This window comes from Nematolebias whitei, chromosome 20 (assembly GCF_014905685.2).
Source record: "Nematolebias whitei isolate Nwh7 chromosome 20, NemWhi1, whole genome shotgun sequence".
In the NCBI taxonomy this organism is placed as follows: Eukaryota; Metazoa; Chordata; class Actinopteri; order Cyprinodontiformes; family Rivulidae; genus Nematolebias; species Nematolebias whitei.
Window position 1 is genome coordinate 11,115,983 of NC_056517.1, and position 14,992 is coordinate 11,130,974.

Here is a 14,992-nt window from a genome sequence, read left to right on the forward strand (position 1 = left end):
CGGCAATGGAGGAGGGGGCGTACCAAAGAGACCATCTTACCACAAGCTAAACTGGTTTGTTCCACTTTGGAGTAAGCTGTTGGGGGAAGAATCAGTTTTGTTGTGTGTTTCCTTGACTGATGAAGCCTTCCGGATCGAAGGCGAAACGTTTCAGCACAAAAAAAGAAACTGTCCAGATGACGTGACTGAAAAATGTTGGATTGTATACCTGAATTATTGAGCATGGACTTTGTTGAGTCCAGAGTGAAGTTTCCACAGTCAGGGATGGTTTGGGTCCACTGGGTTTGTGAAGTCCTCAGTTCACGCAACATCTATCAGGACATTTTAGAGACTTCATGCTTCCTTCTGCTGACCAGCTTCATGGAGATGCTGGTTCAATTTTCCAGCAGGACTCGGCACTGGCCCACACTGACAAAGGTACCAACATCTGGCTGTGGAAGATTCTCAGTTTATGAGACACTGAGTTTTGGTTGTTTGTTTTCTGTAAGCCATAATCATAAAAATTACAAAATATATGTTTGAAATATTTCACTCTGTGTAATGAATCTGTGTAAAATAAGAGTTTCATTTTCTGAAATGACAAAGCAAAAACTTTTTCACAATATTCTCATGGTTTGAGATGCACCTGTACAGTACGTTCCAACCTTACCCCACAATCTCAGATACACACAGTCAAAAATACTAGTTCCAATGTGCTGCTCCACATCGAGACTAGCCTGTTGAGATGGTCCGGGTTTCTGGTAAGGATACCCGCTGGACATGTCAGACTGGGAGGGGACCTCAGGGAAAACCCAGGACCTGCTGGAGAGGCTATGGTATGTCTTATCGGCTGGCCTGGGAACGACTTGGAGTCCTCCCCAAAGAGGTAGCTGTGGAAAGAGGACTGGGCTTCCCTGCTCAAGCTGCTGCCCCCGAGACCTTAACAAGATGAAGATAATGGACGGATGAAAATTCAGTTTATTTATATAGCGCCAAATCACTACAAAGTTGTCTCAGAACACTTTACAGGAACATTCACATACATAAAAGCCAATTAGTAAAGTTGTCTATCTAAGGAAGCAGCAGACACGTTGAATCTTCACTTCGTCACAGTCTCATCCCGAGCAAGCACAAAGGCAACAGTGGAAAGGAAAAACTCCCTTTACAAACACAAGTCAGACCATCCCAACTACAAATAAATGATGCAATTGACCTTTTCACAGTTACTAAAGTGCATGTGTAAAATTGGGCACCGCTCCCGCAGATAGTTTTCCTTGTATGTCCTTTACACCTGCTTTTTTATTGACATTTGTATTTTATACAAACTTATTTGTAAATCCGTTTTATTGGTATTTTACATTGTGAGTGTGATGTGATGTGTAATGTTGCCAAGTGTCTGCATGACTGCAGATAAAAAGACCAGTCCGGGATGTCAGCACCAGGGTTCACATCACTGATACTGGCATGTCTTTATACGCTGATGACGCTTGAATATCTTCAGTCATCACTACCAGTTGTGGCCATAATTCTATTGAAGTAACTAAGAAGCAAGAATGCTAAAGTTTCATTTTAGTGAGCAAGCTGGACTGTTATCTCCGATTGACGTTTGACCTGGTCTTCCTTGCACATGCGCGTTAGGACGGTGCAATCTTTGCGCTGGACATTTGACACAAGTTGAGCTGTCAAACCTGTTAACCATTTTCAAGGAAAAAGGGAACACCACCTTACGGCCCACAGGGACACAGAGACTCTTGTTTTTCACTGAACAGCATTAAAACCTTGACACAGAATAGTGTGGAGCTGGTCCATTAGAGAAGTCTGGCCCCAACCAGCCGTCGGATCAAACTGTCCATCCTGGTGAGTATTGTGGTTGTGGAGCTCATGGCTGACTGCATGACGTACCTCAAAGCCCTCAACCGCCCTCCTCGCCTCCAGGCTAATTTGGTTGCTCTTCTGTATGACACCTGCCATGAGCTGAACTGCGATAACCATTTCCCCTGGATTTCCCCAGGGAGGCACCTCAGCTGGGGAGGCCCCTTTAATAATTGTGGGGATACTCACGAGGGCCAGCACATCACCACACTGACAGGGTGAAAATGGTCAGATATCTGGGAAATATTCCCATTTATGTTCTTTTTACGCTGCAATAGATTCAGTTTAATGAGCAGTATGCATGAATAAGTTGAGAGGCAAAATGAACTAGAAGATGTAGAGGTTTTATTCACATGTACAGTACAAACATTCACTTTTCTCATGTCTTACTGAAGTGCAATTTACAGACGTTAGCAGCAGTTCCTCATACACTTCAATTTACACCAGAATTGGACATTTTTAGATTTCTTTCACATCCTCATCAACATCTTTTATACATTTTTAATTACAATTCTACAGATTTTGATACAATATTGCCATTTAAACATGCCTTATATTTATCATCTCTCAAAATACACACAGGGATGTGATGATGAAGAGACAGTGGGGGTGTGACGATCTGTGCTCAGAAACGTTTGGGTTTGCTCTTTGACACCAGGAGCTAATAAGTGTTTTGTTGGGCCATGTGTGGGAAAAATGCAAGACCTCATTTCAATCACATCTAGACTGGACTATTGCAATGGTTTATTATCTGGATGTCCAAATACTCCTTTAAAACATCTTCAGCTGATCCAAAATGCTGCTGCCAGAGTCTTAACTGGAGTTACTGGGACAGATCATATCTCTCCAGTTTTAGCTTCTCTCCATTGACTCTCTGTCAAATCCAGAATTGAATTCAAAATCTTACTTCTAACCTACAAAGCTCTCAACAACCTAGCTCCATCTTATATTACAGGTCTTATTATTCCATATTTTCCTAACAGAGCACTTCGCTCTCAGGCTGCAGGTTTACTTGTGGTTCCAAAAGCAGAATGGGAGGAAGATCTTCCAGTTATCAGGCTCCTCTCTTGTGGAACCAAGTTTCAGTTTCTTCCAGTTTCTGTCTGTGAGATTGACACATTGTCCAGATTTAAGACAGGGCTTAAGACTTTCCTTTTTGATAAATCCTATAGTTAGGTTAGCTTGGGTTTCCTTAGCTATCCCTTAGTTATGCTGCTATAGGCTGAAACTTCTGGAGGACAAACTGACCACATTTCCCCACTCTGCTGCTGTTTTTACTTACTCTGCTCAACCTGTTTGTGTTTGTAATTATTTCTATCGTAACATGGTTTTTGTCTTTCCTCCTATAGAAAGTTCACCTGGACCTGTCATTCTGTGTTTGTTTCTACTTCCTGTCCTCTCAAACCAGCCGGTCGAAGCAGATGGCTGCTCGTCCTGAGCCTGGTTCTGCTGGAGGTTTCTTCCTGTTAAAAGGAGTTTTTCCTTTCCACTGTCTCCTTTGTGCTTGCTCAGGATGGAAGACTGAGACGAAGTGAAGATTCAACACAGTCTGCTGCTTCCTTAGATACAGAACTTTGACCAATTGACTTTTTATGTATGTGAATGTTTCTGTTCAGCACTCGGAGTCGACCTCTGTTGTGACTTGGCACTATAGAAATAAACTGAATTGAGTTGAATTTGATCCATCTTCAGTTTGAAACATTTCATTTATGCTCTTGATTACTTCTGAGTAAATGAACGTTTCGTGTAACAAGATGCAGCGAATCCTCGTGGAGAGCTTCAGATCTAAGAATCCTAACCCTGATGAGGTTCTGGTGGAGAAGTATTAAACGGAGCGATCACAACAATAAACGTCTCATCTGACCCTTAAAGGGATAGTGTAGATATGTTTAAGTTCGTTTAGGATCAGCTGAGTGGGACGAGGAGCGAGTTGATTTACTGTCTGTGCTCACTGTATGTTGCATGATCACCACATTGACAGGGGCACCTCAAAAAGTTAGAATATTCTTGTCAGTCATTTCAGAAAGTGAAACTCGTATATTACATAGATTCATTACACATGGAGTGAAACATTTAAAGACTTTATTTTGTCATTTTGATGATCAAAGATGACAAATAATGAAAAACCTAAACTCAGTGTCAGAGAATGAGAATATAGTGAAGAGGTTGTAACTCCTGGTGTCTCAGCCTGAGCAGCTGATGAACTCCTGGACACGAGTTACAAATGTCCAGACACTCCTGGACCAGAGACATCAGAAGTGTCTTACCTGCTGAGGACACAAAGAACTGGACTGTCTCTCAGTGGTCCAACGTCCTTTTTTCACATGAAAGTAAATATTCATGTCATTTGTAAATGAGGGTTCCAGAGTCTGGAGGAAGAGTGGAGAGGTCCAGAATCATGTTGTTGAAGACCAGAGTGAAGTTTCTACAGTCAGTGATGGTTTGTGTCCATGTCCTCTTTTGGGTCAGGTCCACTGAGTATTCTGAAGTCCTCAGTCCATGCAGCATCTAGCAGGACATTTTAGAGCTCTTCATCTTCTGCTGACCAGCTTTATGGAGATGCTGGTTCAATTTTCCAGCAGGACTCGGCACTGGCCCACACTGACAAAGTTACCAACATCTGGCTGTGGAAGATTCTCAGTTTCTGAGACACTGAGTTTTGGTTTTTCATTATTTGTGACTGCCATACTCATCAAAATTACAAGAAATCAAAGCTTGAAACGTTTCCCTCTGTGTAATGAGTCTAAGCTGTAAACAAGTGTCACTTTCTGAAATGACTGACAAAAAAGTAGAACTTTTTTCACAAAGTTCAGTTTTTAGATGCAGCTGCACGTTCCAACCATCTCAACCTTAAAGGAGTCACCGAAAGAACGAGATCTCAAATACAGGCAGTCGAAGAATTTCATAGCAGCAGCATCTAGCTGTAGCACTTCATGCAGGAACACCTTCATATTTCTCTTGAACTAACTCAACAGAAGTGAATAATCTTATGAAATTAGATCCGTTTTAAGATCATCTTATTTAACTGCATATAAATACTATTTTTAATACTTTTATCCACAATAAACTACTCCATGTTTTAGAGCATAAAATAAAAATATCTAATTTAAATGACTTTTAAAGATATTTTAACTCCTGTTTGTTTTAAAAACCTCCACATTGTAGCATTTTTTTTAATCGACTAAATATTTTATGGCAATTTTTTGGAATAATAAACAATTAAAAAAAGCATTTTCCCCCTTTAGTAGGCCTTATTTTCATTTAAACTTACTCGTGTCTCTTAGTGGGTCAACATTCTTTTTTAATTTACTTGACTTTAAAGAAAAACTCTACCCAGCACTAGTTTCTACACATTTTTTGTTTGTTCTGACCTGGATGCATGGAGAGCTGCAGGAACACGCTGCACCCTCTAATGACTTCCTGCTCTGGGATAAACCAGCTGCTGCAGCCTGCATGCATGTGCAACAGCTTTTTACTTCTAAATGGTTATTTGTGCACACTACAGGTGAGTTTTTGCTCTTTACATCCAAACTAAGACAATTTTATTGGACGAGTTGACAAACGGGACTCCTCAGACGTTCTGCTTCTAGTAGAACTCTGTGGATCTTTACAGACGCTCTCACATGGAACAGCTGAGCACCGCCTGGTGAGCTAATGTAACAATCTAAAGTTTAACTACACAAGAGTATAGTAAAGGTACTGTGAGGTTAGGAGAGTATTTGAACAAATTCTGACAAAATAGAAAAATAAGGATTTTGAGGTTTTGTCAGAAAAAAAAATCTTGTTTATTGACTGTCCTTATTATAAATTAATAAAAATAAGGACACAAATAAATGTGGCTGATTTTTCCTCATAATGTTTTCCGAGAGTTAAACTATGTTCAAAAAGCTCTACAACAGGTAAGATATTATTTATTCATAAGTTTTCCACAGACCCCCCATTCGTAATCCATCTTCTTTACATTGTGTGGGATTAGCTCCATCTCAGGGCTGTGACCCAAAGGTCAGAGGAGTTCTGGTACCGACGGATGTTTAAACAGGCGGCCATATTGTCTGAATAAGATGACAAAAACATCTGCTTCACACTCTGAGCTCGTGGGATCCCGCAGGGCGGTGTCCTGTTTCAGTGGGTTGAAAACACTTTTAGTTTTATGGATAAAGTTTTTGTCTTCTGAACTGAAGAGAAGTGAAACGTCACAACCTGGATCACTAAGAATCTGCATAAACAGACGGATCAGTGCTCCCGGACCTTTTCTGGACTCGGATCAACAGGAAGTCTTATTGAAAAAAAACATTTAGCTCTGGTCAGTGTGTCCTCCTCATGTTGGGACACTTTCTTGTTAGTATTTCTGTGATCACAGACACTTAACAATCAACTTTGGTTCTGTTCAACTACTAATATCACTTTAAGCATCTTTAATGATGGTTTCCATGGCAACAGAAGAGGTGTTTATATGCAGGAGAAGCAAAGCTATTGTACAAGAAGGGTCTAAATACTTTTTCTTTTCATCTCGAGTGATACGATAAATGTAAGGGAACTCCGAGGGATGACAATGGATACGATCGGATCGCCGAGCAGGACGCAGCTGCTGTTTAAAGTAAAACTCATCGTGAGACTTTTCTTCGTGATTGCTTTAACTCCAGCAACTCTCTGACCACCGAGACTAAATTAAATCAAATAAATTAATGAACCTGGCATGTTTCTACTGAGGTCGAGACGACACAGTTTGGAAAATAAAATCACAGAATTAATATTTTCTTTGAAATCTGCCGTATCCCATTCAGACTCAGGTTTACAATCGTTGTTTCTAAGTCTCTATGTTTAATTAAAATAAAGGGAGAGGGGAAAAAAATAAATAAATTACAGCACTTATAAAAGATTACATAATAAAATGCCATTCCTTTTTAATTATAATTCAATGAATCATATTCAGATGGGTGCGATTCAGCCTCAGAGTGAGAAATAAAAAAAGCTTTCACCTAAACTTCAAAAGATTGTAAAGAAATAAAACCACAATAAATCGTTTCAAACTGTTTCCACTTTTAGGAGGGAAAATATAAAGTCTAAAAAGTTTGTTTTCATAACCTTTAAAATTATATTTAGTTTGAAGTACTTCTTGTTTGAATTATAATAATAGTTTTTTCTCTTTTAGGTAAGAGTCTATGAGCCTTAATTGATTAATATTTATTGGTTTAACATCTGTCAGACTGCTGGGCGGCTCACAACCACGTTAAAAAATAAAAATTAAAAATGGGTCTGAACTTTCAATCCCAAAACAAGTTTCCTTTCATGAAGCCAAGTCACTTCTTTTGTCTGGACACGTCCTTAAAGTCGCTGCCTTGAAAAGATCAAATCCTTTTTATTCTCAGCGTTCCTGCAGACACCTGGAAGTTTGGCTGCGACCCGTGTCCATCCAGGTCCAGTTTAATCCCACCACCCACACAGCATGATGCTGCCGCCGCCGTGCCCCACTGTGGGGACACTGTTCAGTTTGTACCAAACTCTTTGTGTAGCCTAAAAGTTTACGGCTTCGTCAGACGATGACAGTGTTCACAGTTTTCACAGACTTCATGTTTTTTTCTTCTAAAACTTATTTGAGCCTGAATGTTTTTCTTTGTAAAGATAAACATCTATTTTTAGATATGTCCAGTTTTTTAAAGGCCCGTGTTTTCTAACTGTCTACTGTTGACTGATGTCTTTGAACGTGTTTTTTAAGCTCTCTCTGCGAATCAAACCGGTGTTTGTCCCGTTCACTGATGACAGGCGAGTATCTAAGAACTCTGCTGTCGTTAAACACGCTGCTTCACACTGTTAGTAGAGGGGTGTGCATACTTATGCAACAGGTTTAATTCACTGTTTCCAGTTCAGTTGTACAGAACTATTAGAAATATTGATGTCTTAATATTAATCAGAAAATCCTGCCATGGGGTGGGGGGTAGTTTTGTAAATCCACTGAGTCAGATCTGCAGTTTTTGTGTTAATTCGTCTGTTTAAATGTTTTTTATGCTGCAATGGAGGAAACCACTAGATGTCACCCTCACTGTTTGGATGCTCCTGCTGACAGCAGCCGAGCCTCCGGCAGTCTGAGCGCCGACACTGAATTATTTCAAGTGAAGAAATGAGAGAACAACAGCCGTGATCAGGATGAAGACTCAAACGCACCATGGAACATGAGGAGGTCGAACAGAGAGAGGCCTGGATGAAGAGTGTTAAACATCAGGACCAACCGCAGCTGAACAGTCAGAAAACCTGCCCGGACCGTAACGATGGGGCGGTCAGGACCACAGAGCATGAGGAGATCTGGTGGACGAGGAGATCCGGTGGACAAGGTCTCACACATAAAAAAAACAAAAGGTGCAGATCTAAAGATACAGAAGAGTGGGAGAAAGAAACGCCTCATCTTGTATTTAGGCGACGTTTCAGTACAGGTGCATTACCTGCCATGGTGTCATGATGGCCTCTCGGGGGGGGGGGGGGGGGGATGGAGTGATGGGGGGAGTAGAGAAGGAGGACAGAGATAGTAATAAAAGCCATGAAGGTGAGGCGGGCTGTCCTTCCCGTCTCTCCGTCCCCATCACCCTGACAGGGCTGATAATTGAACGTGGACCCTCGATTTCCTTCTTTCTTCTCTTTTTCCCGTGCCCCCCCCCTCCCCCCTCCCCCAGTGGCTCAGCTCCTCAGCGGGAGCCTCGGGGCCCAGAAATAGCTGATGACAAGATAGTAGCTGCCTTTCATTCTGCTCAAGGTTACTCTTTCCTAGACAGCAGAAGAAGGGGTTTGTGGAAGGAGGGGGGGGGGCGCATTCAGACGGGTGTTTGTTAAAGAAAGTCACGTAAACGTCCAGTTTCCCTCCGCTGACCTCCACTCGCTGGTTTAAACACACGTGGAGTCTGAGTTTAGATGGTGCACGTCCAGGTATGAACTTGTAAAATCTTAGCCTAAAAAAATAAAGGTTATACGCACGCACGCACACACACACACACACACGCACACACACGCGCACACACACGCTCACACACACACTCCTGGTGCAGCTCAGACCGGCGGCAGGAACTGCTCCTGCTCTGAAGGTTTCTTCACCCACGTGCCGAGGCCCACTTCCTGCAGCGACCGGAACCACTGCTGCTTCGCCGACTGGTAGGGACGTGCCGCCATTTTAGCCTCGCAGTACATGAGCTGGTGGTCTGCCGAGCTGGACACCCCCAACTGGAGACAGGGAGACAGAAGACGGACAGGCAGACGCTTAAAGGGGCGTCGGGGCAGAGGGTTTAGTGAGGATGATGTGCGAAGATGAAGAGGAGCGAGCAAAACAAAACGAATGAGGCGGCACAAATGCATTTGTGTGGCTCTTGGATGGCGTGTGTGTATGTGTGTGTGTGAGTGTGTGTGTGTGTGTGTGTGTGGGGGGGGGGGGGGGTTCAACAGCTGTGTAATCTCCCCATTTAAATTTCACAAGCAATTGCACTTTCTTTGTGATATTTTTTTCTGTTCCGTCGTGAGGGGAAACAGTGAAGATCGGCGGGGAGAGAGCAAAAGTTTCTTTTGGAGATTAGTGCGACTGCTCTTGCGTGGCCCTTCATATGCGGCGTGCGGGGAGCACTCAGGGCGGGCGCCTCGGCGAGCACCTCTCCAAATAATTATGCTTTCACAGTCATTATGCTTTAACGGCCGCCATTTGCCGGAGCAGGCGGCGTCTGTTACGTAAAGTTTGAGAATGGAAATGGAAATGCGGCGAGCGAAGACCCGCGCTGACGCTTTCTGATAGGTCGCTCAGACGGCAGATGTTGCCAAGACGACAAATTCATCAACAGCAGAGAGGAAACTCCACATTTCCTCCGCACAAGGCGCTCTGTGACTGATTTTAAAACACATATTTGTTCCTTTTTTTAAAGTTTCTGAATGTGTCTCTGTAGTTAACGTTTCTGTTTTAGTGATGTGAGTCGTAATGACAACAGACTCTCCAGACAACAGCAGCGGCAAATTGGAGTTAGGTAAAACGTTACTTGAGACAAGATTATTGCTTAACCCACTGGTGTCAGAAGCATTTGTAATGTGTGTGTGGGGGGGATGCACTGGTGGAGTGGTCTGGGGGTTCTCCCCTACAAAATTTTGAATACAGTAGATGCCATTTCCTGCATTCTGGTGTATTTTAAAAGGTTGTTAAACATCTAGTTTTACCTCCATAAGTAAACACTTGATTCAATAACTGCTTTAGAGAGCAACAACAAGTAGCCTGACCAACAGCACTCCTTGTGTGACTAGAGCACGCTCCACTTCTCTCACGCATCCTACCACCCCACCCCCATCCCCACCCACCCACCAACATGGTAAATGTGGGTGCAGTCCAAATGAGGATATTTTAAAAGTGAGGGGGACATGTACCATACTATTCTCTGTATAAGTCACACTTTTTTTGCATAAATCAGCATGGGTTGCGACTTATACAGCGGATCAACTTGTTTACACACCCCCCCCCCCCCCCCATATTTATAACACAATTTTTGGCTGAGGTCTGACGATTTCATTCATTCTGACATGGAAAATATTGAACACTACCATTTTCAGGCGTTAGAGGGTGCTCGAGTTGTATGGCAAGCCAAGTGTCTCATTAATATGTAAGAGTGGCTATTAATGAGACACTTGGCTTCCATATTAAACCACCTTCGTCTCGCTCTGGAACTCCTGGAGTCAATGTCAAATCAGCTGCATTTCACCGCACCGCCCAGGTGAAATGCAGCTGATTTGACCATTAAAGTGCATTTATTAAGGAAAAGTTCAACTGAGACACACCTTTACTATAATGTCGAGCAAACAAATGATTGTTTTTAAGTGCTAATCTTATTAAATCCTTGTTAAAGTTCTCCCGTGCACGCTCCCGCGGCCGCCATTTGTCAGGCAATCAATTTTTGGCACAACACCGGCCCATGTTTCTGGGTTGTCAACAGTGACGCATAACAAACGCGACGCATCAGCTGTGACACGTAACAAATGCGACATGTCAGCAGTGATGCATAATAGATGCGACTTATACGGCAAAGTGACTTATTTGTGTTTTTTTCCACTTTATTAGACATTTTTGGACTGATGTAACTTGTACGGCAATGTGACGTGTACGGTGGCAAGTACGGTACCCTTCACATATAATGGTTGCGATGCTTATGGCTTAACCTCATTTTAATGATACCTTACAGCAAATAAAACTATAAAATAAGAGTAACTTTTAAATGGCAAAGAATCCTTTGCTCAGACAGTTTGTTATGTCATGACATGCGAAAGGTGAGTCCATCGTTTTCAATGCCAATCCAAATTCAGGATGTGGACATTACAAGTTCAGGAAGAGACCAAGGCACCCTCTTCTCAGGGACACACTTTACTAGACCAGAGACGATACATAATCCTCCAGTGATTTCTGGGTCCACCCCGGGGTCTCCTCCCAAATGCATGTGCCTAAAAAACGAGTCTTCAAATATAAATAATATTAAAGTGGACTCATATACACATATGTGACGAGTGAAGATTTTTTTTCATGTGTCCAGGTTGTACAGAACACATTTCAGTCCAACATTCATTCATATCTCATACTTTCTTAACCCAAGTGATGTCTGTCACACTTTATCTTAGAAGTCACTGGTTGTCTTCTTTCTACAATGAAGCTGTAAACATCCCAAAGCTACCTACAGTGAAGCAGCTAAAACCAAGAATAGTGCAACATGTGACCCAAGCACCAAGTTTAAAATGGTAATTCCCAAGAGTCTACTGAACAATTCTACCAAATTTGCCATCTAAAAATCCAAGATAGTATCCATTTTTCATCCTGCTGACTGCAGTTGTACTCAGAAGGAGACCCATGGCAGATCTATTGGACCACTCTTTCACTAATTGCCATAAATACTTTTGTTATACATTTTTAAAAACATGTGCTACTTGCCTAGTACAAGGTTAATTACAGAAGAAAACATATAAATTAACATAGAGATCATTTAAATTGATCAACAACATGACTACTGTGCAGAAAAAATTATATGGTGATTATATCCCAGTTTGCACGGTTTTTCTATTTTCCGCTCTGCTAATAACATACGGCTCGTTCACCAAACAGTTCTTCAAAAGACCTGGTCCCCTGAAGAACTCAGCTGCACTGACGTGGAGCGCAAAGCCTCAAATGTGCACCAGGATAACAAAACTGAGCCTGGCCACTCTTGGATTGAAGGTTTGTTACCAATGGCCTTGATGATGAAGGAGAACCACATTGATCAGGCAACTATGCAAGATCAGAAATACTGTGGCACCTTCTTGCAGTTAGGCCTGGGAGGGCAGCTGGCTGGACTGAGCAGCCATCCTGGGGCTCAGCTGAACAAAGCTTGCAAAAACAACAGGAAGCCACTTCCCCAATGACCCTCTGCCTGTGAGGAGAGCCATCAATGCCAGGCCCTGTTCTTAGGGTGATCACGTGACGTGCGCCGCAGTATGGCAGCACTGATGGGAGCTCCGCTTCGACTCGCTCTTTTTTGTTCTTGTTGTTTTTGTTTAGACTTTTTTGCACCTGCACTGCACACCCACGCTACAGTTATGACTGCAATGCACTTTTGGAGTTTTGTGCGTTGCTGCCTTGCCATCTTGGCTCAGTTTCCAGCCCCCTTCCCTCCTTGGGCTCAGGCTACAGCCAGTCATGGCAGTCGTCTCCATGACCCTCCATCTGCCTGCACGAAGCAAACTATATGGAACGATTTGGTTCTGTGGGGAAACTTTGGATGTTCTGTGTCTGCAGGATCTGGTTCTGGAGGGCAGTCATCATCCGTTGCCAGGGTTGTTATTATCATTATGCTGCTAACAAGACCACGTTGCTAACAGAACCATACTGTTAGCAGTGAGGTTCTCAGCAACTACAGTTAACAGAACCACTCTGCTCATAGGACCATGCTGCTAACGGGACCATGTTGCTAAAAGTACTTGTTTGTACATCCTACTAGCAGCACTGTATTCTACATTTTTACTTTTGGTGCTTTGCTTTACATGCTTTGTGTTTCTTTTTTTTTTTTTCTTCTTTCTTTCTTTCTTTTTTGTGAGTTGGGATGGCTCTTTTCCTCACTGGCTCTGGAACGAGGTGCACGCATTCTCTTCCCCCTCCCTGTTCTCCTCCTGCTTTTCTGCTCTCTGTCTGTGTATCGAAGCAGCTTCTATTTTTACACATCTTCCAAAATGAAAACAACTGTTTTGGATCTGACCAACTGGACTTTTGACGCAAATGACAAAATCTTTTCAACAAAGTGACAGGGTCCTGGAGAACCCTCATCTGCTTGGACAACACGTGCAGCTGAATATATCTCTGAAAGTGGAATGTGATGTGTCTACCTCTGCTGTCGATCGAGGACGCCAAAATTGCATATAATTGGATTTATGATAACAGGTTTCCTGTTTTTGGAATAGTCTGGATCCTGGTTTATCAACAGACAAAGAAGACGGCCACAGCTTTAGACCTCGTCAGGCTGTTGCCTATAGGAAGGTTTGGTTCGTGCTTTGAGGACTCAAAATCAGCTGATTTACAAGTTAAACCATAAGATGGAAGTGATTTGAATCACAGGCCACCTGCGGCTTTGGGACTTGTCAGCATGAAAACAACCTTGAAGAGGCTCGTAAGCACGGACCAGTAGAATGCACCCTAATCTGGCCATTTCGGACCTTGGAAGTACCAGTAAAGACTCAAGGTTGACAAGAAAAAATAGTCTGCCTGAATAAATCAACAATTGTGGATTATCTGAATCTGACTCCCTGGTTGGCCTCGAAACAGACCGACTTATCAATTTCTCCTGGGAAATGTGCAAACTAAGGAACAGCTTCACCTATCACAAAGCCCCCACCCCACCCCATCTTCTGTGGAGGCTTATCAGAACTGTGCTGGCTGACCATCATCTTATCAGGACAATGGACTATCTGTTGGTGCTTCAGGGACCGCTCGTCGTCAAATGCATATGTAACGTGTTCATAAATGTGCTTACTGGCAGAGTTTTTTTGATGTCTTAAATCGTGTCCTGTTAGGACAAGGTGTGAAGAGATCTTTTTTGTAATGCCACTATACTCTCCTCATGGCTTTGCCCCTTTTTGCTATCTAAAAATGTATTCATAAAAGGATAAGAAGGCCGCACTATATAGCAGTAGCTACGTGCACTCCACCCATCTTTTGGATGACTATACAGACATATTCTCGTTGTGTCAGAATCAGAATAAGCTTTATTATCATTGCACCAAGATACAACGAGAACATATGCATACAGTCATCCAGAAGATGGACGGAGTGCACGAAGCTGCTGCTATAAGCGAGGCCTTTCTTATCCTTATTCAGAATACTATTCTTAGATAGGAAAAAGGGGAAGAACCATGAGGATAGATAGTGGTATTACAAAAAAAGATATTTCACATCTTGTCTATCAGGACACGATTTGAGACATCAAAAAGCCCTCTACCAGCAAGCACATTTAAAAACATGAGATGCATTTGACATCAAGACGTTGAGATTTGTCCATGAGCGTTTTTCAGATCGGCCACAGTTCTGATGATGTTGTTTCAGCTGGCAGTTCTGATAAGCTTGCACAGAAAGTTCTCGTGTGTGTGTGTGTGTGTGTGTGCGATAGATAAAGCTTTTATCCCTGGTTACCCATGACCCAGGAGAAATTTTATAGTCGGCTCGTCTCCGAGGCCAACGGGGAGTCAGATTCAGATACGTTTTGATTGTTGATTTTCTTCAGGTAGACAGATTTTTTTCATCAGTGTTGAGTCCTTCTCGTTCAAAATGGCCTGATTATGGGAATCCATTCCACTGATCCATGTTATGAACCTCCTTCAAGGTCGCTTCTACCACGCTGACAAGTCCCAGAAGCCGCAAGTGGCCTGCAATTCTCATGAATTGCCTCCACCTTATGGTTTAGCTCGTGAATCAGCTGATTTTGAGTACTCACAGCACAAACCAAACCTTCATACTGACTCGGAAGCTTTGTCATGGCCGAAACTGCTGCCGATGTCTTTTTTTTTCAATAGTTGATAAAACAGAGCCCCACCTATGCCAAAAAGCAGAATCTCTGCTATCATAAATCCAAATATGTAAACATCTTCAGCATCTTCCTGCGACAGGACGGAGAGGTACATC

General features: G+C 42.6%; 1 protein-coding gene across 1 annotated transcript in view; it reads right to left on the reverse strand.

The window, feature by feature from the left end:
• Positions 1–8,846: 8,846 nt before the first annotated feature.
• adarb2 (adenosine deaminase RNA specific B2 (inactive)) overlaps positions 8,847–14,992 on the reverse strand; it is a 150,143-nt gene continuing 143,997 nt past the window's right edge. The window contains 2 exon segments of the mRNA XM_037694423.1: positions 8,847–9,043; positions 9,465–9,478. Of these exon segments, the coding sequence (XP_037550351.1) occupies positions 8,887–9,043; positions 9,465–9,478 (171 nt within the window). The 3' untranslated portion in view covers positions 8,847–8,886.